The sequence below is a fragment of the Haliotis cracherodii genome, unplaced genomic scaffold (genome assembly GCF_022045235.1).
Source record: "Haliotis cracherodii isolate W230 unplaced genomic scaffold, xgHalCrac1.p SCAF_1, whole genome shotgun sequence".
NCBI lineage: Eukaryota > Metazoa > Mollusca > Gastropoda > Lepetellida > Haliotidae > Haliotis > Haliotis cracherodii.
Window position 1 is genome coordinate 79762663 of NW_027266264.1, and position 25594 is coordinate 79788256.

Genomic DNA, 25594 nt, shown 5'->3' on the forward strand with positions numbered 1-25594 from the left:
TAAATAACGTAGTGGCGTCCCTACCCGAAAGCAAGAAACTTAGTGGCGTTCCTACCCGAAAGAAAGTTACTTAGTGGCGGCCCTACCCTGAATGTAAATAACGTAGTGGCGTCCCTACCCGAACGAAAATAACTTAGTGGCGCCCCTACCCGAACGATAATAACTTAGTGGCGTCCCTACCCGTAAGAAAGTAACCTAGTGGCGTCCCTACCCGTAACAAAGTAACTTAGTGGCGTCCCTACCCGAATGAAAGTAACTTAGAGGCGTTCCTACCCGAAAGAGAGTAACTTAGTGGCGTCCCTACCCGAACGAAAATTACCTAGTGGCGTCCCTACCCGAAAGAGAGTAACTTAGTGGCGCCCCTACCCGAAAGAAAGTAACTTAGTGGCGTCCTTACCCGAACGAAAGTAACTTTTTGGTATCCCTACCCTGAACGTAAATAACGTAGTGGCGTCCCTACCCGAACGAAAATAACTTAGTGGCGTCCCTATCCCAAGAGAGTAACTTAGTGGCGTCCCTACCCGAAAGAAAGTAACTTAATGACGTCCCTACCCTGAATGTAAATAACGTAGTGGCGTCCCTACCCGAACGAAAATAACTTAGTGGCGTCCCTACCCGTAAGAAAGTTTACTTAGTGGCGTCCCTACCCGAGTGAAAGTAACTTAGAGGCGTCCCTACCCCAAGAGAGTAACTTACCGTGGCGTCCCTACCCGAATGTAAATAACCTAGTGGCGTCCCTATCTAAACGAAAGTAACTTAGTGGCGTCCCTACCCGAACGAAAATTACCTAGTGGCGTCCCTACCCGAAAGAGAGTAACTTAGTGGCGCCCCTACCCGAAAGAAAGTAACTTAGTGGCGTCCTTACCCGAAAGAAAGTAACTTAGTAGCGTCCCTAACCGACCGAAATGCTTTAGTGGCGCCCCTACCCGAAAGAAAGTAACTTAGTGGCGTCCCTACCCGAAAGAAAGTAACTTAGTGGCGTCCCTACCCGAATGTTAATAACTTAGTGGCGTCCCTACCCGAAAGAGAATAACTTAGTGGCGCCCCTACCCGAAAGAAAGTAACTTAGTGGCGTCCTTACCCAAACGAAAGTAACTTTTTGGTATCCCTACCCTGAACGTAAATAACGTAGTGGCGTCCCTACCCGACCGAAATACTTTAGTGGCGCCCCTACCCGAAGGAAAGTAACTTAGTGGCGTCCCTACCCGAAAGAAAGTAACTTAGTGGCGTCCCTACCCGAAAGAAAGTAACTTAGTGGCGCCCCTACCCGAAAGAAAGTAACTTAGTGGCGTCCCTACCCGTAAGAAAGTAACCTAGTGGCGTCCCTACCCGTAAGAAAGTAACTTAGTGGCGTCCCTACCCGAATGAAAGTAACTTAGAGGCGTCCCTACCCCAAGAGAGTAACTTACCGTGGCGTCCCTACCCGAATGTAAATAACCTAGTGGCGTCCCTATCTAAACGAAAGTAACTTAGTGGCGTCCCTACCCGAACGAAAATTACCTAGTGGCGTCCCTACCCGAAAGAGAGTAACTTAGTGGCGCCCCTACCCGAAAGAAAGTAACTTAGTGGCGTCCTTACCCGAAAGAAAGTAACTTAGTGGCGTCCCTAACCGACCGAAATGCTTTAGTGGCGCCCCTACCCGAAAGAAAGTAACTTAGTGGCGTCCCTACCCGAAAGAAAGTAACTTAGTGGCGTCCCTACCCGAATGTAAATAACTTAGTGGCGTCCCTACCCGAAAGAGAGTAACTTAGTGGCGCCCCTACCCGAAAGAAAGTAACTTAGTGGCGCCCCTACCCGAAAGAAAGTAACTTAGTGGCGTCCTTACCCAAACGAAAGTAACTTTTTGGTATCCCTATCCTGAACGTAAATAACGTAGTGGCGTCCCTACCCGACCGAAATACTTTAGTGGCGCCCCTACCCGAAAGAAAGTAACGTAGTGGCGTCCCTACCCGAACGAAAATAACTTAGTGGCGCCCCTACCCGAATGTAAATAACGTATTGGCGTCCCTACCCGAAGGGAAATAACTTAGTGGCGCCCCTACCCGAACGAAAATAACTTAGTGGCGTCCCTACCCGAAAGAAAGTAACTTAGTGGCGTCCTTACCCAAACGAAAGTAACTTTTTGGTATCCCTATCCCTACGTAAATAACGTAGTGGCGTCCCTACCCGACCGAAATACTTTAGTGGCGCCCCTACCCGAAAGAAAGTAACGTAGTGGCGTCCCTACCCGTACGAAAATAACTTAGTGGCGCCCCTACCCGAATGTAAATAACGTATTGGCGTCCCTACCCGAAGGGAAATAACTTAGTGGCGCCCCTACCCGAACGAAAATAACTTAGTGGCGTCCCTACCCGAAAGAAAGTAACTCAGAGGCGACCCTACCCTGAATGTAAATAACGTAGTGGCGTCCCTACCCGAACGAGAATAACTTAGTGGCGTCCCTACCCCAAAAGAGTAACTTAGTGGCATCCCTACCCGAAAGAAAGTAACTTAATGACGTCCCTACCCTGAATGTAAATAACGTAGTGGCGTCCCTACCCGAAAGCAAGAAACTTAGTGGCGTTCCTACCCGAACGAAAGTAACTTAGTGGCGTCCCTACCCGAATGTAAATAACGTATTGGCGTCCCTACCCGAAGGGAAATAACTTAGTGGCGCCCCTACCCGAACGAAAATAACTTAGTGGCGTCCCTACCCGAAAGAAAGTAACTTAGTGGCGTCCTTACCCAAACGAAAGTAACTTTTTGGTATCCCTATCCTGAACGTAAATAACGTAGTGGCGTCCCTACCCGACCGAAATACTTTAGTGGCGCCCCTACCCGAAAGAAAGTAACGTAGTGGCGTCCCTACCCGAACGAAAATAACTTAGTGGCGCCCCTACCCGAATGTAAATAACGTATTGGCGTCCCTACCCGAAGGGAAATAACTTAGTGGCGCCCCTACCCGAACGAAAATAACTTAGTGGCGTCCCTACCCGAAAGAAAGTAACTCAGAGGCGACCCTACCCTGAATGTAAATAACGTAGTGGCGTCCCTACCCGAACGAGAATAACTTAGTGGCGTCCCTACCCCAAAAGAGTAACTTAGTGGCGTCCCTACCCGAAAGAAAGTAACTTAATGACGTCCCTACCCTGAATGTAAATAACGTAGTGGCGTCCCTACCCGAAAGCAAGAAACTTAGTGGCGTTCCTACCCGAACGAAAGTAACTTAGTGGCGTCCCTACCCGAAAGAAAGTTACTTAGTGGCGTCCCTACCCTGAATGTAAATAACGTAGTGGCGTCCCTACCCGAACGAAAATAACTTAGTGGCGCCCCTACCTGAACGAAAATAACTTAGTGGCGTCCCTACCCGAAAGAAAGTAACTTAGTGGCGTCCCTACCCGAAAGAAGGTAAATTAGTGGCGTCCCTACCCCAAGAGAGTAACTTACCGTGGTGTCCCTATCCGAATGTAAATAACCTAGTGGCGTCCCTATCTAAACGAAAGTAATTTAGTGGCATCCCCATCCGAATGTAAATAGCTTAAAGATTGGTGGCGTCCCTACCCTGAATGTAAAAAGCTTAGTGGCGTCCCTATCTGAACAAAAGTAACTGAGAGGCGTCGAACGAAAGTAACTTAGTGGCGGATTTTCCCCAAAGAAAGTAACTTAGTGGCGTCAATACCTGCATGAAGGTAACTTTGTGGCGTCCCTACCTGAACGAAAGTAAGTAGTTGGTGGCGTCCCTACTTAATTAAAAGTGGTAGGCCTATCCGTAACATAGTGGCTGACCTATCCGAACGCAGGTTAACCGTGGTGTCAATAGTACTTATCATGTACATCAGATTTTTACAGCGGACTCACTCTAAACCCTAAATACAAGCTAAAAACGTACTTTAAGCCAGCCTCCCATACTACAAAAAAAAGAAGTAAATTCGTGAGCAGCTTGGGCTCTAGCTGTTTCATAAACCAAGCGTCGCCCTTTGTCCAACATCAATCCTGTCAAAGGAGGGTGGTTATCGCCGAGCTTCTCCCAACCGCAATATTGACTCATTGTGTTTTAGTCGCTCCAAGCTTGCATATCATTGGTTTATATATCGACACGAACACATTCCCGCGCAATATGCTTTGTACATTCCCTTGCAGATATTGCTGACACTGGATCCGCTTGTCACCCACGACAGACCACTTTCATACCGCGTCTGCAGTCAACATAGACCAATCTGTTACCTGCTTTGTCGCCTAAAACAAACACCTCTGTCAACAGATAAAGCAACATTTATATATTTCTTTTTCGAGAAATGTTTTCTTAGCACTGCATTGTGGTAATCATATTTATTGACTCAGGAAATGACGGACATAAATGTGCGTGTTTGTTCAATAACAATGAGTATATTCATAATCATATTCTAATTCGCAACATGTAATTCACAAGCTGGCCGGTTTATAAGTTGATGACTCAGCATATTTTGTAAATGATCACAGACTTGAATTCCGATTATTTAGTTACATTTCTAAACAAAATGGTTCCTCAGATTTGAATATCGTTAGCAATGAAACCAGATGTCGAAAATATACCCTACATAGTTTATTACAGATTCAGATATGTATATATTTATTTGTATGATTAATTTATTAAGCATGGGTCTAAATAAAAACATTATAATATTCAAACGGGTCGAGACTGTATAGACACTTGTTTACAACAAGTCAACAATCTCAGGGAGTGACGTCATTTGCGTGTTATACATGTAGAACATCTGAATAAATTATCCCAGATTTTAGTGCACCGTGACCTGCTTAGCTTTGCGTAGGGCCAAATGCAGTTGCGTCGCGCCGATCACTCATGATAGTGTGTTACCCATAGTCCCTTGCGCGTACAACGTGAAGTAAAGAACAATGGCGGCCATGATGGTTTTAGCTTCTCGAATCTGTACCTGACGGTTTTTCACGTATCAACATTGTCACATGCGTTTAATCAGGTAAATAACGTGATAATTTTTCATCTATCGACTTATGGAGTGTATTAGATGTCAATAGGCACCTATGGCACCTTTCCTGTGACGCGTTAACTTACTGTGAAATTATTTGAACATATTTTTGCAAATTTTGCCTTTGAGAGGACCCACTCTGCGAAAATGTTTGTGGAATATGCATTTGTGAACGGATTTTAATCGAATTTGCGCCAAATTAATCCCTGATTTTTAATTCACCTTCTAGACCAACCTCGGGAGTGGATTGGAACAGACGAGGCACGTGATTGGAAAGGAATTTCTGCTCATTTCGCTTCATTGTTCAGTCTGCAGACGACGCCATGATGGAGCTCGTGTGCGATCCAAGATGAGCAAGGTACGACAGGGTGAATGTTGCTTGCTTGTGTCCCTCTTATTCATTTATGTTTTAGCTACCTATGTGTGTCGAAATTCATTTGTTTTGCTACCAGTTAGCACCAGGATTAGGCGTGACGCGACAAACTGCTTACTTGGCGGTGGTCGGCCATGATGAATTTTGACTTCGTCTGCAATGCTCTTCCAAGATGTGATTGTTTACTACTTTATTTTGGCGTTTTGGTGGATATTATGCTCATATTTGATTACTTCAATGTCTGTTTTCAACGTTACAGCGATTTTGGTTTTCTTGCCAGGGACTTCAGTTGAGAAATCTGGATTTAAACAAGCCTACCCCACCAAGGAATATTTCTGATATTTGTGGAGGGAATCATTGTTTACAACATATATTTGATCAAAATGTATCATAATTGATCGTGTTTCATGTTTATTTTACCTTCCAAGGCTTCACAGACACTGTGACTTTCAAATGACCTTGGTAGTTTTCATTTCTAAATGGGACCCATTTTTGCAAATTTTGACTTTGTTTGGAGTTAGACAGTATTGCTCTGCAATTCTCATTCTCCCCTCTTCATCAAACCTGTTAACTTTGTGTTTTTATATGAAACAGTCCTTTAGGATGTTTGTTAACAGCTTTGCAACAATATTGTATGGGTTTAGTGTAGAAAACATGCAGTATTGTTGCATATATTGTATTGTCTTGCAAATTTGATGATATTCTGTTGTTTTCAAATGTTGTATTAATGTACCTCTAACATCTCTGTTCACTAAATGTTAATAAGTATGTGTGCACACCTTCTGAGAGCATTTACAGGCATAAGTAAAACATATATACCCTCTCCACTTATTACTTGCAACTTTGAAATAGTTATAATGACGATCATATGTGACCCTTTGGTACATACGTGTAGGTGTCTTCATTACACTTGTAATGCTTTAAAGTGTTTGAAAACTCAACGCAGCACACTGTACAGTGTGTACATTAAGCTATGTACTAAATAGCAGCAGAAAACTATAATTTGATCTGCAACTTTATACCTGTTTTAGATAGACTGTTGTGATATCATTAATCAGTGCACCTGTTCTTCACCATAAGTTCATGTTTTGTTTGTGTGTTTTTGTGTGGGATGGGCCATTCAGAAGGACTAATGTCAAATATGCCACTCTACAGAATGTCAACAAAATACCATTTACAAAAGAGACATTATTTGTCCCATTTGTAGCACATTGAGGATAATAGTGATTTGACACCTTCAGAATCTGATCATGCAGACCTAAATGGCAGCTGTTTTGATAGTGGTGAAATGGTTTTACTTGTAAATACTTAATTATGTCTTTGTTTACTTAGATTCACTGATATGATAGTAAAAAATATCCATTGCTGATACATTTGCTGATCTAGCTTTAGAAAATCTGTATATGTGTTCTATGTCTACACATCTAGTGTCCTATTTACTAAAAAGTAAAAATCTTATTTATATGCTTAACTGCAAAGTTTTAAACATAGGAAGATGGTCATAAATCTGTATGTGCTAAACATGGTAAAGTGGCAACTGTTGAACTAAAAATGAGTACCATCAATGCACATATGCATTGGTTATTGCTATTTTCAACATAGGGGTTGTGTAATTTAACACAATGCTATATAATATTGAGATATCTGCAATTTTAGCTTTACCTTGAAAAAGGTTAAAATTATTATAGCCACAGTTATGGTGGACATACAATTGATCAATACAATTTGGATAACATCCAAGTGATTTCTAATGAAAGGATTAGTATGGCAAAAGAGAAAATAGTTCTAGATAAGAACTATTATGTGTAACAATAACGGCAGTTTACTGTACATTCTATATTTTCATATGTCATGTGGTAATTGTATGCATACACTACTTGAGTGGCACATTGATAAGCAGTGTATGTGATATTGTGCTTTGAACTAATTTTGAATGTCTTTGGCAAGAATGCCACAACTTATCAGAGATCTTGTCATTTACAATACAGTCCCATGGCCTTAATTGTCTTCTCAATCATATTATACAATCTACTCTATTATCACATGTTCATGTCATGTTTTATTACTTACACTAACCTCACTGGAGCCTTACCTGTTAGTACAGAGTGACATAATGTGTTGTGCGATCTTTACTTCTTCCTTTGATCAAGTCTCTTTCCTTATATGTGCTATACTACGAAGAGTTTCATTGGTTAAAAGGTTTATTGTTGTCAAGAATTCATGGTACTGAACCATACAGGAGAAATCATTTTCATTGTGCTTTTTCTGTTCCTTATACACATAGGGCGATGGGGTAGCCTAGTGGTTAAAGCGTTTGCTTGTCACGCCGAAGGCCTGGGTTCTATTCTCACATGGCTACATTGTGTGAAGCCCATTTCTGATTCCCCCCAGTGTGATATTGCTGGAATATTGCTAAAAACAATGTAAACCATACTCGATCAATCCTCATACACATTGTTTGATGTTGCTTCAGGAAGCGAAAGATTTCATACCAGTAAGTAATACTATTTATATTGGTTGTAGCATAGGGGTTTTCTTCCGTGCAAATGGTGCGTTTAGTGTCTTGTTATGTTGTCAGAAGCAAGTCCGGTATTTCTCTTTGAAGTCAGTTCCAAGAGATGTAATTTAGGGAGCATATAAATAGTCATGATTTGTAAAGGTTAAATTGAGTATACAATTGTCTAGCCCTTGTATCAGCAAATAAACATTTTGTTGACCTATAGCTTACTATGAGTACCAATGACATGTTAAGAGTGAATTATGCTTTTTCTTTGCAGTTTAGTTGTAACTGGCTTAATAAGTTTTTAGTTGACATTTTGAGTATTCCAAGTCCTTTTCCCCTGTTACATTGCAGTGCATATTGTCTAGAGACTTGCTAGATATTTTCTAGAGTTTGTTGCTGAAGTTATTAGTTGCAATCTGCTTCCATATGTGTATTCTATATCAATACACATAGGGAACATATTAACCTGACCTATTTCATAAAGATGTTACACTTGAATTACATGTGCTTTACCTTAGTGTAGCCTTTTGTCAGTTTTCATTATTTAATCACAGATATTTTGCTTGAGATTGTAGAAATCTAAGGGAGATAACTCTGTCATGAACTAGATTTGGAGTTATAATTTTTTTTTATCACAAATGACTGCTTACTGTAGTTAGTGTTGCATTTGTTTTGTATGGTATTGTTGATATTTTCTCATACAAATGACTACATTTATTTTGTATTTACTCACATTTGCTTATTTTCTTGCTCTTTTCTTAAAAATCTTGGATATGATGGGGACTTTTAATTTTTCACTTGAATCATGTTCTTTCCATTGATAACAATGGTCCTGGTCAAGGTCATAAGCACTGATTTGTAAGCCCATTTCACCATATATAATTAAGCATTTCATTATTTATAGGTATTTTATCTTTATTTCTTACAATGTACCTTGTTGGGTTTTCAGTTGTCCAAATAGAATTGTCAACAGACTTAGTTTTGCAGATCTGATGCAGGTTGAGGTTGTTATGGCAGATAATTAAGAGAACATTACTCATCATAATTAAAGGTGGACCATGTAAGTTTTGCTTAAAATCATTCATTCCATACATGTAGATAATAATTCAAGAACTTTCGACTTGACCTTTTTCGGACGCCAATGAGAAAACTTGTATTGTTTAAATCGACTGTACTTTCAGTGATCAGATATATAGGTTTAGCTGGCAACTTTTTCAAACTATGTTTTCTGTTTTATTTATGCTGTTTATCCATGTTTTATTACGTTATTCGACATCATTATTACTTGCTTGAATTACTCAACTTAAAGTAACTGTGCAAACTACTAAAATATGGTAAATATTAGCAATGTTTTCATGATTTGACACTAAATATATACTTCTAGCATGTCAATAGGGCTACATTTTGGGGGTGTTTGCAAAATTGTTTCATTTGTGATGCTTGAATAAACAGCATAAGCATCTCATTTTGAAATGTTCTGCATCTCAACACATTATTATGTTTTATTTAGATTTTTTATTTCTGGGTGATTATGTAATTTTAGGAAAATATTCTCGGTGTGAATTGAAATTAGATTGCAATGGCAATTATTTTATAAACTTTTTATTTAGTGATTATTAACATTATTTGTTGAACTGAAAGAAATTATCATTAGGTTGTGAAGACTGATGTAGATATAAGATTGATCCATTTATGTTTTTTTATAACATGATTATTTTAGTATCTGTACTGAAACACTGCGAGAGCACAAATTTCATGTTTCTAATTTGTTTCAATATATTTTGCAGTATGCATTGATTAATATATTTTGTTATGAGTAAAATACTATAACATGATAAGTTTAAGTGTTTACCAGTTTACAGTTTCCTTGGTAGTTTGTGGGGTATCCACACAACCAATACCAAGAACCCTGTTAATTGCTTCCCCTGAATTTAGTTACATGATTGTAACAATTTGCTAATATATTTAAAATCATTTGTAAGCAGTATTCAATTTTTGTAGTAAGTAACAACCCATCAAATCATTACTATGTGGCAGTAGTGTGGTGACAAGGACCCCTCAACCAACATGTTTAGTTTCAAACACAGTGCTTTCATTGGCTGAGGCCTTCCAATCATGATTGCAAGGTTAATGCAGTACATTTTGTAACTTAAAATGGATGTCTTTATGCAAAATCAAATGTTCTGCTGTATCAAGCTATTTCATATTGTATTCAGTTTTTACTGTGGTTATGATGGTTATAAGATCAGGGATCAATATTGGGTGTAATTCTACAAAGATGTTGCTTTACATTCACCGATGCTGCATTGATATAAAATCCAATGCGAGAACTTCATTACACTTAGGGGTGGCGGGGTAGCCTAGTGGATAATTTGCTCACCACTCCAAAGCCCGGGTTCGAATCCCCACATGGGTACGATGTGTGAAGCCTATTTCTGGTGTCCCCCACCGTGGTATAAAACCATGTTCATATACTCACTGATTACAAATGAGTGGTTGTGAAGTACGTCATACTGATCATTTCCGTGCATATCATACCAGAACTGATCAGTTCCACGCATATCATACCAGAACTGACAATAATACCGTATATCGCTGTGTATAAGGCGACCCCACGTATAAGACGACCCCCCTGTACACGCCTTAAAAATCAACCCAAAATCCTATTCTCCGTGTATAAGGCGACCTGGAATGAAACACATCACAAGTCTGACTGATATACCGGTAGAAGATTTAACGCGCTCTTGCCGACTGTAGCGTATTTCGCACACGGACATCACAAATTAGTTAGTTAGTTACTTTGGAGATTGAATGTGCGCTTTCCGACTGATGCGTATTTCGCACACATCACAAGTGCACACACAAACCTTATATATGCAATAAAAATATGTTTATCTTGCGTTGTTTTTTTTTCTACAATGATAGGTCGCGTGTGTAACTCCGGCACACGTCGCCATTTTGTGTTTACATTTATGAAGTAATAACATATAAGAGACAATGGTGAGTAATTTAATCGCCAATTAACTATGTTGTAACTAACTAGGCTTATGTTTGCTTCACATTCAGCGTTTTTATTCCACAATCACTTGTACACACCGTCTCTAACACTTGTTAATACAACTGTAAAAACAGCGGGAATTGATTTCAGCTTCACCGGTTATCACATGTTAGGTCACATGTGCAATATGCAAATGATTACCGGTACTTCCGGCTCTCTACTCACGGATGTTGATTGTTTTACCGTGTCAGCTGGTTTGACAATCTGCATCGAGGAGAGGGTCATTTCAACTTTATTTGCAGAAATTATTAAACTTTATTCAAGGAAAAGAGATACAAATCATGTTTATGTATGGAAATAGTTATTTGAACAGTTATTTAGGACGAAATGCGAAGTTTTATTGTCAAATGCTGGGCTGGCTATCGGACGCCGGTTGACATCGCCAGTGGAAAAAAAATGTGAGATCTTCGACTCCGTGTATAAGACGACCCCCCTTCTAAGCCCCCTCATTTTAGGTACGAAAAACTCGCCTTATACACAGCGATATACGGTAATAATAATAATAATAATAACACTAATTGGGTGTGAACAACACCTTGTACATCTTTTGAGAGGCAAAGTTCCGTCTCCATGTCATGAAGAAGACATAAGGTGAAAGGCGGGTGATTTAATAAAATCACATTCTTGTGAACTAAACTGGTGCTATCATGATGACACCCTTAAGAACTTCAGATATAGGGGACTAACATGAGCCAGAGAAAGACTGAATGTAGTGGTCAGCTGCTGATATTCATGCTGATAATGAGAAGATGAGCGCTATGAGAAGCAGTGTCTGCCCTGGCTTAAATTTTCTTGGGGTCACTTGGACCCATTCATCATAAAATCAGGGGTCCCCCAAAAAATGGAGGGGTCCAGGATATAGCATCATAATATAACATAAAAAAACAGAACACAATGGTTGTGAAAAATCAGAAATCTTTTCGCAACTGCAAAATATCAACAAAGACGAAAAGTGAAGAGAAAGGTTCACATCAGGGCACATCCTGCTCTCATAACCAAGAGGTTTACGTTAAGGGACAAACAATTTCTTAAAATGGAAATTTGATATTAATGAATATCTTAACACAAAATTATCCATGTTAATGTCTAACTTAGTAAATGATCTACCAATGATTTGAAGTTTATGGAGTCAGTCAAGTTCAGTGGCTGTTCTGATGCTACTGTACTGAGTAGTGAGTTCATGTCATAACTGTGACAATTACATCAATGAGTCATGACATAATTGGCATATCAAACGTTTTTAGTAAGAGTGTGTTCAGGATCCAGCATTTCCTTGATAAATCTGGTCAACATATTTCAGGTGCTTTAAATGTTTAAACATGTCAATTACACTGATAACTGTTCTGGCAAAATGCGTTTTGCAATTCTTAATATAACTAATATAGAATGAGTTATAAACAGCTGGATAAGTCTGTTGTAAAATAACTTAATATTCAGAGTGGATGTATGATATGCATGTGATTGCTTTTACGGCCTTCTATTCAACATGGGTCACCACTGAGGATGATGCAATCAAGGGGAGAGAACTTGTAGACAGCTAGACACTTGCTTGATAAGTAACTTATGTAGTATACAGGTTAATGGTCATGTGAGAGAAAACAGCAGAATAATTTTAGTTCTATTGTTAAAAGTGTTTTCGGTTAATTACTCCATTATTGTAATTTAATCACCTAAATAGGTTAATAAATCTTCTTGCTTCAGATTGTGTTAAATTATCATGACTAAGGACAGTATCAAACCACATGTCTAACTGGATATTTTTTGGTTGCGTTTGATGGCTTGTTTGATCAGTTGTATTTGTGGACGTTTCTGATATGTGAAAGTGGAATGGCCGTTATGAACATTTCACTCATACATAGTCCATGAACCTGATAAAGCAAGATAATAGAAATGAAACTCTAAAATATGTTGGATAGTTAGAAAAGTTCTGTTTTATAGATTAAATCCTTCACCCATCTTTCTCTCGCATGTCAGTTATTATCACTACCTGAAGGTAATTTTGTTCTAATTAAATATGGTTGATATAAAGTGTGTGTTTGAAAAAATACTTTGTCTCATGGCATTCTATGATATATCTTTTACCCTTATGTTGGTATTGCATGTTTTTCAGCTGTTTCAGGTAGCTGTTAAACTCATGTCTACATTGTTTGAATCTAGTGTTCACCAGATTTCATTTCATGTCATTTTTATACTTTTGTAAAAGGTGTTGGAAATCTAGTGACACCTTATAATGGACAGATTATAATGTTCCCCTGAATATATCCTTCACATGTATATATATATATGCATATTTAAATGCATGCATACAAACATGTGGTGGATCTGTTCAGGGGAAGTAACTCTTACCTTCCCCCATGACTTTGATTTGTTCTTTGTTGGACAGACATGTTTCTTTGTCTGCTGAAAGGTTTCCTGGTCAAACAAGTTTTGAAGATGAAGATCTTGTTTCTCTGTCTAAATCTCTCAAGATTTGTAAATGGTTTTGAATGATCCTGGGTTATTTTGTTCGTATTTTCATAAAGTTTGGACTTAGAAAAATTTCGAATCATTATTTTTTAGGTAAATCTTTTAATTTTTAGTTTATTTCTCTGTGTCTTGAATTGCTTCCATTGGAAAGTAATTACTAATTCACTCAATTAGGCATTTCAGCGTTTCAGATGTCTTGGAGACATCGTTAATTTTTTTTTGTTTTAGCCCTAAATTTTAAGTTTTTGTTTTTTTTTAACCTTAAACCAAAGATTACAAATTTGTATTAAAGTAACATTATAACTGCTGGACTACTGCTTTCTTTCTCGATTTTGTTTGTTGTGCATGTGCTCTGTATAATGGACATGGAGACAGTTCGTTTCAGTGTGGACGCCGTTAAGATATCATCACGGTTTTTAGACCAGCCATGCCTCTACTGACATGTCTGCTAAGAAGTCATCACTGCTTTTAACATCCACTATATGATGCAATCGTATGATAAAGTAAATATTATTTCAGTTGTTAAAATGAAATCTTGTGTTTCATTGAGATTTACAGGCAGAACTGTTTCACTCATGTGTCATATGGGAGAATGATTGTGGGTGGTGATGCAGAATGAAATCACCTTAAAAACAGGATAATTGAATGTGGACCGATCCTATTTATATTTATTTGTGTTGTACATGGTTTCACAGTTTCAACAATATGTGTAATTTGTGATTTTGAGGATGACGCCTTTTAGAAAAATAGAGTTTTTGTTGGCTGTGGTTAATGGGGTGCCGCAGCCTTATCAGCTTTGAGAATAGTTAATGTTTCCAAACCTTCACTTTAAGAAGGGCATTAGACAAGTGACCAAGGTATCTTTTGACTCGAAGGATGTTGCATCATATTTTGAATAAGAAATAAAATTGAATTTTGGACAACATAATATCATTACAATGTTACCAAGTTTCCGTGTTTTAATGATTTTAGATGCACAGTGTCTTGAATATTGGGTCAGTATTGAGTCACTACAACATAACAGGACCTCTATTATGCAACTAGTAATAAGGATACCTGTGGTCTGTAAGTTAGCTTTGAAATCATGTTGACAGTAGGAAGTTTCATTCATTAAAAATGTTGCTTCTTGGAGAGAAATGTTATTTGTTTGTTCCTATCTTGTCTTGATTATCTATTGTAACAGGATTTTCGCTAATGTAGAGTTTGTTAATGGTGTTGTATGTCAAATTATCCATAAGGTCTTCAGAATAAGCACAGTTTTAATTTGTTGTGGCTTGATGGACTACTCACCGATAGATAGATTAGGGTTTCCATTTTACTTACTTCATTAACATTCACACAATTTATTCATTTAGTTATTTTTCAGTACATCAGTGATTATTATGAATATTTTATTTTCAGATTGGAATATCCGGTCTTACAAAATTTGAAAACCCTGTGTTTGGGTCAGGCACCTCCTCCACCACTGCCACCACTACCAACAACAACACAAGCAACAACACCAGTGCACTGACAACAACATCTTTACCACAGACAGACTACCTGAGTGATGCCAGCTACAAGCACACATTGCCTCAATTGAGTAACGACAAACTGGAGAACGACGAAGACAGTGGGTCAGGGTCAGATTCGGGGTCAAGGTCAGTTGATTTTTTGGCATGATAGTTGATGTAAATATCAGAATGTTGTAAGCTTATTGCTTTCAAACAACCTGCCTCAACATATCTTTTGGCAGAGAAGACAATTCCATGTAGTTAACAGTTTGTCTGTTATTGTTATTCAGCCAAGTGCCGAGACAATTCAGTTACCTGGCTGGGGTTTAAGCCGGGAGTTCTTTCAAAGTCCTTTGGCAGCAAATTGAAACTATGTTTTCTTCCCAAATTGCTTATTATATATATACGAAAACCTGTGAAGATCTGGGTTAGAATTGGCCTTCAGTGACTCATCCGTGTCCTATAAGGCGACTAACAGGATCGCCTGGTCAGGTTCGCTGACTTCATTGATGAATGTCATCATATCCCAATTCTGTGGATTGATGCTCATGTCAATCACTGGATTGTCTGGTCCATACTCGATTATTTACAGACCACCATCATATAACTGGAATATTGCCGACAGTGGGGTTAAACAACAAACAATAATATACGAAATCTCTGTGTATCAGCATTCCCATATATATTCAGTTCAGTAATGAAAATTGTTTTAAGCCCTTTCTTATTTTATTAACCTTGTGATCATTGAAATACAAGTACTGTGTACAAAGTTAAAACATTTGTTGTGATTATAATAACCTGAGAAATTTCAGTTTCCTATGCAGGAATTCTATCAGCTGAAATTTAGTTAGTCATTGAAGGTTTATTCCATATCTTTCAGTGGGTCAAGTTCTGGTTCAGATTCTGATTCAGGTGGATCCAAGTCTGAAAAGTCCAAGAGTTCATCAGAGTCGAGCAATCAGTCCGACAATGATCAGGAGTCTCATAGTGAAGTTAACAAGAGTGACAGTGATTCCAAATCAAGTAGCCAATCAGAGAGTGAAGATGAATCTCCAAAGAAACACGAGCTAGAGGACCATAATGAACATGATGACCATGACGACCACGACGATCACGATGATCATGATGAGGACTCGAAGGAGTCACTCGGGGACACCGATTCCCAAGATGCCAGTTCAGGCAAGAGCAGATCCAAGAAGGAGCGCTTAAAGCAGGTCAGTGCATGACTAGATAGATAAATGCTTAAGTATTGATCATACAGGTTTTATTGCTGTGAATAAGTTCCTATGTGTTCCAAGGCCAAAATTCCTGTCTGCAAAAGAATACATGTTTTCTCTTACTCTGGACTGCCTCCGTAGCCTAGTGTCTGCCCACCCAGAGAGCATGAGGTAATAAGACAAGGGCTGGTTGGCTCGGAGTCAGTATACTTTGTCTGAGTGGGATATCCATGTTTAGCTGCAACGTATCTCAGTGGGCTAGCACTATGAAACTGGCATTAATCCAGACTAGCAGGGTTAGAAATTGGCACTAGTCCTATAGTCCTTGCCAAACTGCCCAATAGTAAAGGTATCCTAAGGACTAGTAGAATTTTGACATTTTTAAAGGTTTTGCTATATGCTATCATTATAAGGACTAGTGGACTGAAACTGTTAGTTTCTACCGCTGGACTAATAAAAGCAGGAATTTGGTATTTTTTTATTCATAAATGTTATGTGAAATTGTTCTTTAAACTTCAAAATCATGCGAAAATGTAATAAGAGCTAAAGTCAATCAAATATCCCAAATTGTGAAACTATAAAATATTTATTGAGTATATTATTAATATATATGCATCATGCTGTTGCAAATACTTGATCACATTCAGGAAAGAATGAATGTTATATTGAAACAAAATGTGTCACGCCAATTTTCGTGCACCTGTTGTGGAAGATGGTCATTGCGATATCTCTAGACTAAGAATCTATTGTGTCAGACAAAATTATCATGGTTAAAAAATCAGCATACCTCAAAGTTAGATTAATCATATTTTCATATTCAATGTAACATCAAGGTGTGATCCTTGTAACAACGTTACTTCAAATAAAAGATACTGAGAAACTTGCATGTGTCATGTTAATAATAATATGTCTACGACGGTTTCCGGGTCACAGGAGCATGCACGTTCAAACGTATTTAATAATATGACAATTATATAGTCAAAGTTATGGATGATTATTGATACTATGTACTGATTTGTGTTTATTCTCAGTGTGAAAGAAGAATTATTTCCAAATTCACTGTAAATATTTATTGTCCCCCGCGGGGGATATAGTATTCACGACCGTCCGTACATACGTCTGTACGTCCGTCCGTACATCCCAGCTGTTTGTTGCCGCGATAGCTCAAGAACTAATCGCAGGATTGTCTTCATATTTGGAACTATGGTGTATATTCAGACACCGCAGACACCAGTCGTTTTTGGTGACCTTGACCCCATTTTCAAGGTCACAGCAGGCAAATCTGCTTTAGGAGTTGGAAAACGGTGTTGCTGCGATATCTCAAGAACTAAACACTGGATTGTCTTCATATTTGGAACTATGGTGTATATACAGTTAATATATTTGGAACTTTGGTGTATATACAGACTCCTTAGACACCAGTCGGTTTTGGTGACCTTGACCCCATTTTCAAGGTCACAGCAGGCAAATCTGCTTTTGGAGTTGGAAAACGGTGTAGCCGCGATATCTCAAGAACTAAACACTGGATTGTCTTCATATTTGGAACTATGGTGTATATACAGACACCGCAGACACCAGTCGGTTTTGGTGACCTTGACCCCATTTTCAAGGTCACAGCAGGCAAATCTGCTTTTGGAGTTGGAAAACGGTGTTGCCGCGATATCTCAAGAACTAATCGCTGGATTGTCTTCATATTTGGTACTATGGTGTATATACAGGCGGGGGACATTTCGTCACTTTGTGACAAATACTTGTTAACAAAAGATTATCAGCAGACAACCCCTGTCTGTGAAATCACATCCGGTGACCTTTGCACTTACTGAAAATATGAAAAATTACAGTTTCATTTCCGTTTTCCTCTCATCATATTTAACTGAAAATGACAAATGAAACACTTGTTAAATAAGAAGATTGTCACCTTTTGCCAGTTTAGAAAAATTACAGACTTTGTCCGCTTTACCTCTGTATGTTTGAAAATGTTTGAAATATTTTTTTATGATACCGTATTTTCTTGAGTATAGTGCGCACTTTTTTTCCAAAAAACACAGCTGTGTAGAAGGGGGTGCGCATTATACACGAATTATGAGTTTGGATGTTTTTTTTCCCCCATGGAAAGACATTACCGTGAGCACGAAACACCGGAAATACCATGTCAACAAATCCATACTGAAGTACGCAAAATAATTATGTAATTACACTGTCTGTCTATAAAAAGTGTTCTTTGTATTTTTGGACTTATGTTTGTAACTTACTTTATTAATTTTATTCAAAATTCCTTATAATATTGTTTTTATTAATTTCGGCGAAATCGTGTGTGAAGCGATCGGAAGATCGCACAACTCACCGTTATTAACAGCAACCACGGTCAGAATACCGCTATTGACGCCTTGAAACGAACTTTAGTTGACAGAGAATGGATACATATATCATAAATGACATACTTTGACTCGTTAAAAGTCATATTTGTTTTTGTTTGACGATTCTATGTCAACATGAAATTCTCGTGCTCACGTGATCCCGTGCGCGTGAGCCTTGACGGTGACTGGTCAGACATGTTCCATGTAAAAAATAATACCCGGGAATAGCGATCAGCTGCTTCGCTTAGGGTTATTATTATTTTAAATATGTTTAGTAAAGGCTGCATTTAATTAAGAAAATAATGGAATATATTATTCCTGATAAATAAAATAGTTTCAGATACAATTGTTGCCGATCCTTGCATTAAAAATCCTATAAAGTTATATCATTGGGTGTGTCTTGACCGAATCACCGGTCGATTCCAAGAAAACGTGTGTACAGCTGATTGCTGTTTCCGGCTTAGTTTACGAGAAAATACACAAGGTAATCTTAATCCCTAGATATAAAACAATGCCTAGCAGAACAATCAATACTATTTAAACGGTAAATAAACATGTCTGGTGATTTTTTATCTCATAATTCGAATTTGTACTGACGGGAGTTTCTCAGCACCCGTTCGTTTGCCGGACTTCGCTGAAAGGGTACGGTTTAAATTTTTTCTGCGCATAATATTCAAATTTCTTTTTTTCCAAAATATTGAACCCGCTAGAGGGGGGTGCGCATTATACATGGGTGCGCACTATACTCAAGAAAATACGGTAATGTGTATTTTTCTATCGGTAATAAGATGACACGGGTGGCCCAGTCGTCTAAGGCGCTGTGATTCGCCAGCAAGAATTGCGTCCCATGGGCACACCAGAAACCTATGATTGTGGGTTCGAATCCCGGTTCGCCCAGATTATGTTTCTAGGTTTGTCAGCACCATACCCCTGCTCGTGGGTTACACCGAAGTGGTAAACATCTGAGACCAGCATCACTTCGGGCTTTCCTCCCACATTAAGCTGACACGCCGTGATATAACTGGAATACTGTTAAAAGCGGCGTTAAACCCACCCAACTCACTCACTCACTCACTATCGGTAATAAATGTACGAAATATAGGATCATTCGTCCCATGTTTAATGACGCCTCAACTGTTTGAAATCACCCACCCCATTGCACCTCACCTCAGAAAAAACATTTCTGGTGTCCCCCACCCATGATATTTCTGGAATATTGCTTAAAGCGAAGTAAAACCATACTCAGTCGCTGGGTTTCCAGAGGCTATTATTTACAGGCCATTGGATCAGTTAGAAACGGAATCTCATAGAATTATCCTTTTGACAGTCTGAGGACTGTTTTCAAAATTGATGTTTGCTAATTTTTCAGCTATTAAAATGTCCTGTGGTTCAATGGTTTTTTTTTATGTAAATCTGATTTTTGACTGTATCTATTTCTTTATCTGTGGTATATAAACCATACGGTTCTCTTTGTTGTGTTATACTTATGTATGTTGATGTTGTGTTGTTGTTTTTCCAGGAGTTGTGGAATGAGGAGCCAGATCTGTATGGAATTCGTAGGTCTGCAAGATCCAGGAAAGAGCCTGTTCGGTACAATGCTGCCAATGCTGTAAGTTGGCTGTAATTTAACTAGATGCTAGATGGGAAACTTTCTGCAATTTTTCCATTTATTGTGTATCTAAAAAAAAAGGTTTTAGACAAGCTATGAAAGTCAGGTCCTCATAAATAATGTACAAAATTTTGAGGCCTTGTCATAAGGTAGAGCACCATTAGATTCATGTTTTAAAACAGATATTGTGGCACATTGTGCAAGTAAGCTGGCACTGTACTGGCCTACCCCTGAATTGCAGAAGTAATTGTACAATCAGTGTGACTTAAGTGTGACTTCAGTGTGCCCCACAGCTGGTTTCTCTTGTGTTGTAGAGTGACAGTGACGAGGACCACCCTCGGTCCAAGAGGAGAGGAAAGAGGAAAGGGTAGGTGTTCTTCACTCTGTAACAAGACAGGAGATAGTTAGGGGGCCCCAGGTTAGAGCGCCAGCGCTTATTGCATGTTTTGGATGGCCGGACTTTGTGACTTTGTACCCCAATGGCATCAGACATTGCTCAATATATGAGGTGGTTGGTTTGGACCAGGATCCCGTTCCACAAAGCGATCTTAGTGCTAAGTTGGTCGTAACTCCCATATTTAATCATAGGCTTACGATCAACATAGCACTAAGATCCCTTTGTGGAGCAGGACCCAGGGCTGATTATTAAACAGGCTACTTTGTTATAGCTAGGATGTAAGAACTGCAGCTTAGGAAAACATACGCTAGTGACACACTCTTGTTACCTGTCTCATCAAGTCTTGTTTGTCCTGATACATTATACATTGTTATCTTTGTTAAAACAGTGAGAACTTATCACCAGATATATTGGGTTAATAATCTTTAATAATTTTCCATCCTACGAATTATGGGTCCGGTATTTTTAGTACCTATTCTTCCATCTCGTGTCATATTCATGCCATCATGTTTGTATATTGCAGCTGTACTTTACTGGTGTATGTAGTAATTGAACACTGAATGTTGCAGATCAACTGATTGGGGTGGAAGTGATGACAGCAATGAGGCCAGCTCAGGGGACTATAAACCAAGCAAGATTAATACCAAGTAAGGAGAATTATTGTCACATTGGCAGTATGTTTGTAGGGTAACTTTCTTTTTGTTTTTTAATGATAGTAGCTAATGATTGGCCACCTGTAAAGTTTTAAATCCACGGAATATGACAACAAAAGTAGAAGCAAGATGTCTCGAATCAATGCGAATGAGTGAGCTTGAGTTGGGTTTGACACTGCTTTAAACGGTATTCCATTAATATCATGGTAGGCTTCGCACACTGTACATTGTATCCATGTCACGTGACAAGCAAATGCTTCAACCACTTGCCTCCTCCTTCCTCTCTTTTCCCACCCCCAACTGCCCCTCCCCCACCCCCCCCCAAATGAATAAGAAATAAAGCCTTCAGTCTTGTTCAATGTCTGTTAACCTCTGTTAAAGTTTACTATTGTATGATGAGGTTGATACTTGCTGTGGTGGCACATGGACGCGTGTCCATCGTACATGCCACAAATCAGGTAGAGTTATGCAACATTTGTCGTAGAGGGTAGTTGGATGGGTGACCCATGTCAGGCAGCTTTGCTCCTGGTTTCTAGGGCTTTGGTTGTGCCCTGCATTGAAACACATGTTGTGGCGTCTCTGTGGGCAAGAAATTTTGTCCAGAATATGTCTCTGTTCACACAGCGGGACGGTGGGGTAGCCTTGTGGTTAATACGTTTGCTTGTCACAGCTTGTTCGATTCCCCACATGGGTACTATGTGTGAAGCCTATATCTTGTGTTCCCCATAGTGATTTTGGGGATATTGCTAAAAGCGGTGTAAAACCATACTCACTCTGTTCACCCAGCATTGAATGGGTACCCGGTAGGATGACTATTAACCAAGTGCCTTATGAGGCATCTTGGGTTGTAAACTCCCCAGGGATGTAAAACATGAAAATCAAGTGCACATTTATCCTTTGTTTGGGGTAATAATGCAACACTTTGAGCAGCTTTAGGGCATGGATGTGGCACATTATAAATATACTCATCATTGCTGGTTTCTGGACAAACACAACTCCTTGGTACTCATTGAATCTCTCTGTAGTCGGAGAGTCCGGATCAAACCTGTGCGGAGACCACCTCGAGGCTCCAAGTCTCCACGGAAACCAACCGGCACAAGGAAGAAAAGGTTATCATCTGGGTCATCTTCTGGGAGTGAGGAAGACTCGGATGAAGACAGGCGACATGTGGCTCGGAGGGCTGTGGCCTCAAAAGTCAGGTGAGGAGATTTTTTATCCTTTGCCAATACATTTTAATGACATGTTTAAGGGGGATTTATGGAAGAAATCATCAATCAAGTTAACTTGAGTTCAGTTTTATGGGTTACTTTCAACCAGTGGTATGATGTGCACTGTTGCATGTCAAATTACTTCCTTCATAATTTTTTAAGCTGCAAGTTTTGATGAACCCAAACTTTTCATTCCGTGGTGTTTTGTGGGCTACACTCTTGTAAATTTCAATTTGATTAATTGATGTCTAGGTGCAATTTCCAGACAAATAACTCGGCTGTTCCACAGGTTGAACTTTAAGTATCCAAGACATAAGAAATCAAGTTGAAATCACCATTTGTGGAACTTCAATCAAGTTGAAATCACTTCAAGCTGTTGTTGAATTGTTATTTCTTATATGCCATAAAATGAGGTTTAATTGTGTTGGAACATTCAGCATGTTCAGCATGCTGATTCATTGTTCTGTTATTTTGGGGAATGAGACGAATAGTTTATAGTTCACCCTTGGTGGTATGTGGTTATGTGGCAAGCATCAAATCAGTATGCCCAACAGGTATCCATTTTGTTTTGCTTAACGCTGCACTCAGCAAATATTCTAGCTATATGATGGTGGCCTGTTCAAATTCTAATCTGGACCAGATAGTCTGGTGACTGACATCATAGCATGCAATGAATGAAATGTTATCACCAAGTCACCATGCCTGACCACATGATCCATTTAGTTGCTTCTTATGACAAACAATGGTTTTGGGGACCTGGAAATGTGTTTATTCGAATAAGTGTAGCTTCATTTAGGCTTACTGGCTCACACCTTGTTTTGTTGTGAATAGCTGCATGTGTATTTGTGTGGCAGACTCGATATGTATTTTCAGAGTGATTAATTGGTTTATTTTATTGGTTTATATTTTTAGGTTTACTAAGTAAATTGTTTTGCGGTTCTTATTTTAATTCAGTATTCCTTGTGTATAATTTGGTTCTCATTAGTGGGTAAATGTTTTTATCATATGTCAAATATAATGACTGCGTTAAAGAGAACAATTCTCTATAGCAGGAACAAAACCTCTCGTGTTTCCAAGCGCAAGTCAACTAAACACGTTAGGTAAGATAGTAGTAACTTTATTTGTGGACTTACTCTTGAGAATTTCTTTACTTGATGTTGTATTATGAACCAAATATATCCTTTGTGTACAGTTTTATATTCTGTCTGCTGATATATATAGTCCAGGGGAGTCTGGCATGACCTTCAGTAATCAATTTGTTTATTGACATAATCTGCTTTTTATCAAGCAGCTTTGCAAACACATCAACCTTTGTGCGTCTTTGATAGTGATTTCTTAACTGAAGACAAATTCATCTGCTTTGGCCCTTTGATGTTTTGAAATTTCACATCATATCTTATTATTTTAATGGAACAAGATGAAATATTACTGATACCAGAGATGTGCTTGTTAAACAGAGCAGGACACATGCATATCTTCCTGAAATATTTCACATATTTTGACAAATTGATCTGGTTGCCTGTAATAGTTTATACAGGTGTTTCTGTTTTCACCTTTACTGGAATCACTAATGAATACTATTGAAAGCAAACCTCGGTTGATATCTGCCGTCAAATTATTATTGAATATATCATTAATATCAATAAACAAGATAAGAGGATTGGTGCCTTTTTCCCTCTGATTTTTTCATCTGTCTTTTGTGAAATTTTGCACAAGAGCTAGACACATGATCCAATTTATATTGAATTAAATTACTACAGAAGTTCATCGATAATTGATTATCTTGAGTGAGGATCTCCATCTGATTGTTTTTGGGCTGAGAAAATTTGCTACTATGCTGCTTTCCATTTTTAGACGCCTGGCACTTAGTATTAAGATCTTTGTCAGCTTTTGTGAAGTTTTGCTTTATGTGTATGAAGATATGAAGGTGTTGCCTACAGCCTTAGAGATTTGTCTTTTTACCATTATTTGACTTCTCCTCAGAGTTAGTAGCTATTCCTGCTTGAACAAGACAATAATGTTAACTATGATAACTATTTTCTGTCGGTTTTATTCAGTTCCAATTTGTAGCAAAATTGAAGCATTGGAATTGGTTCAGAAACATAGCCTTCAAATGTTACTAGTCATGAGGACTACCGTCACTGGATATTTGCTTGTCCTTGCCACAATTTAGTAGTCTGAGGCTAGCAGACTAGCATGAATTTCAAAGGCTGTGTCTGGTGTAGTGGTGCACTGCTCTTTCCCCTAGCACAGACATCTTTATCTGCATGGCTGCAGTGATCAGCAGGAAAGTATTACAATGTGTAAATTTCAATTTTTTTATTTTTTTTTATCTCACACTTATTCATCACAAGGTTGAAACTTTTGTTGAATTAAAGTCTTCAGTTTGAAATTAAAAATGGAAGTTTCTTCAATTGTTGAATGGTTTGTTATATGTTTATTATGTTGTTGATATGTCGGTGTTTCTGTATGGTCGTTCATGTTGTAGTGATAGACACGATATGTCAAACAAACATATGTGTCTGTAGTGTGTGCTTTTTTGTTTAGTTACAAGGAAGACACCGATGCGTCGACAGATTCGGACGACATTATGGAGGTGACGACCAATGCTGTTGAAGACGCGGAAGAGGACAGTCGGGAAACCCTTGAAAAGGTCCTCGGCACAAGATTAGGTGTCAAAGGAGGTAAGGACTTCACAAATTGCAGTTAATAAACACTAAAGATTCTTGACTTTAAAACAATTACTGCTTTTATTTACAGTTCATTTGTTACACTGTTGTAAGGTTTAATTGAATTTGGTGAAAACTTTGAATGTGATGTTGGTAGTCCTGTGTAATGATGCATTTGTTGTTCAGTGTTCCAACTGACCAAAATAGTAAGAATTTCTTCTATGTTTCAACTACTGCCTGTGAGGTAATTGCTTGTGTTAAATAGTGAAGGTACACTGCTGGTGAGAAGGGATGGTGATGGGTGGTGTGAGCTTGGCAGGAGGTTTGAATGAGCGGGAGAGAGGTCATGTCCACTGGCTCATGTCATGTCATGTCATGTCATGCTCACTCATGCTGTTGTGTATTTGTTGGTAGTCGCATTGGGCTGGGGGAAATGTCATGTGCTAATGCTTGTTTCATTTTGATTGTTGCCAAATTGTCAGAAATCAGTTTGGAGTTAAACGACTTGCAATTTTGGAAATAGATTTTGACATGGAAGATGGGGTTTTGTTTTTGCTTAATGTTTGTACTGACATAAATATTGTTGAATTGTAGATGCTATCTTCCTAGCTGACACTGTTCAGTGAG

General features: G+C 38.6%; 1 protein-coding gene across 7 annotated transcripts in view; it reads left to right on the forward strand.

Moving 5' to 3' along the window:
• Positions 1-4863: 4863 nt before the first annotated feature.
• Positions 4864-25594, forward strand: part of LOC139441508 (chromodomain-helicase-DNA-binding protein 1-like) — a 48403-nt gene continuing 27672 nt past the window's right edge. For 5 of the 7 annotated variants that reach the window (XM_071222379.1, XM_071222496.1, XM_071222656.1 and 2 more), the window contains exons 1-10: positions 4864-4955; positions 5194-5322; positions 14766-15004; positions 15738-16071; positions 19951-20040; positions 20355-20407; positions 21007-21084; positions 22116-22289; positions 23348-23398; positions 24846-24982. In XM_071222379.1, coding sequence (XP_071078480.1) covers positions 5314-5322; positions 14766-15004; positions 15738-16071; positions 19951-20040; positions 20355-20407; positions 21007-21084; positions 22116-22289; positions 23348-23398; positions 24846-24982 — 1165 coding nt within the window. In that variant the 5' untranslated portion in view covers positions 4864-4955; positions 5194-5313. The remainder of the gene's footprint in view (positions 4956-5193; positions 5323-14765; positions 15005-15737; positions 16072-19950; positions 20041-20354; positions 20408-21006; positions 21085-22115; positions 22290-23347; positions 23399-24845; positions 24983-25594) is intronic. The other 2 variants (XM_071222434.1, XM_071222542.1) reach the window with 2 other exon arrangements.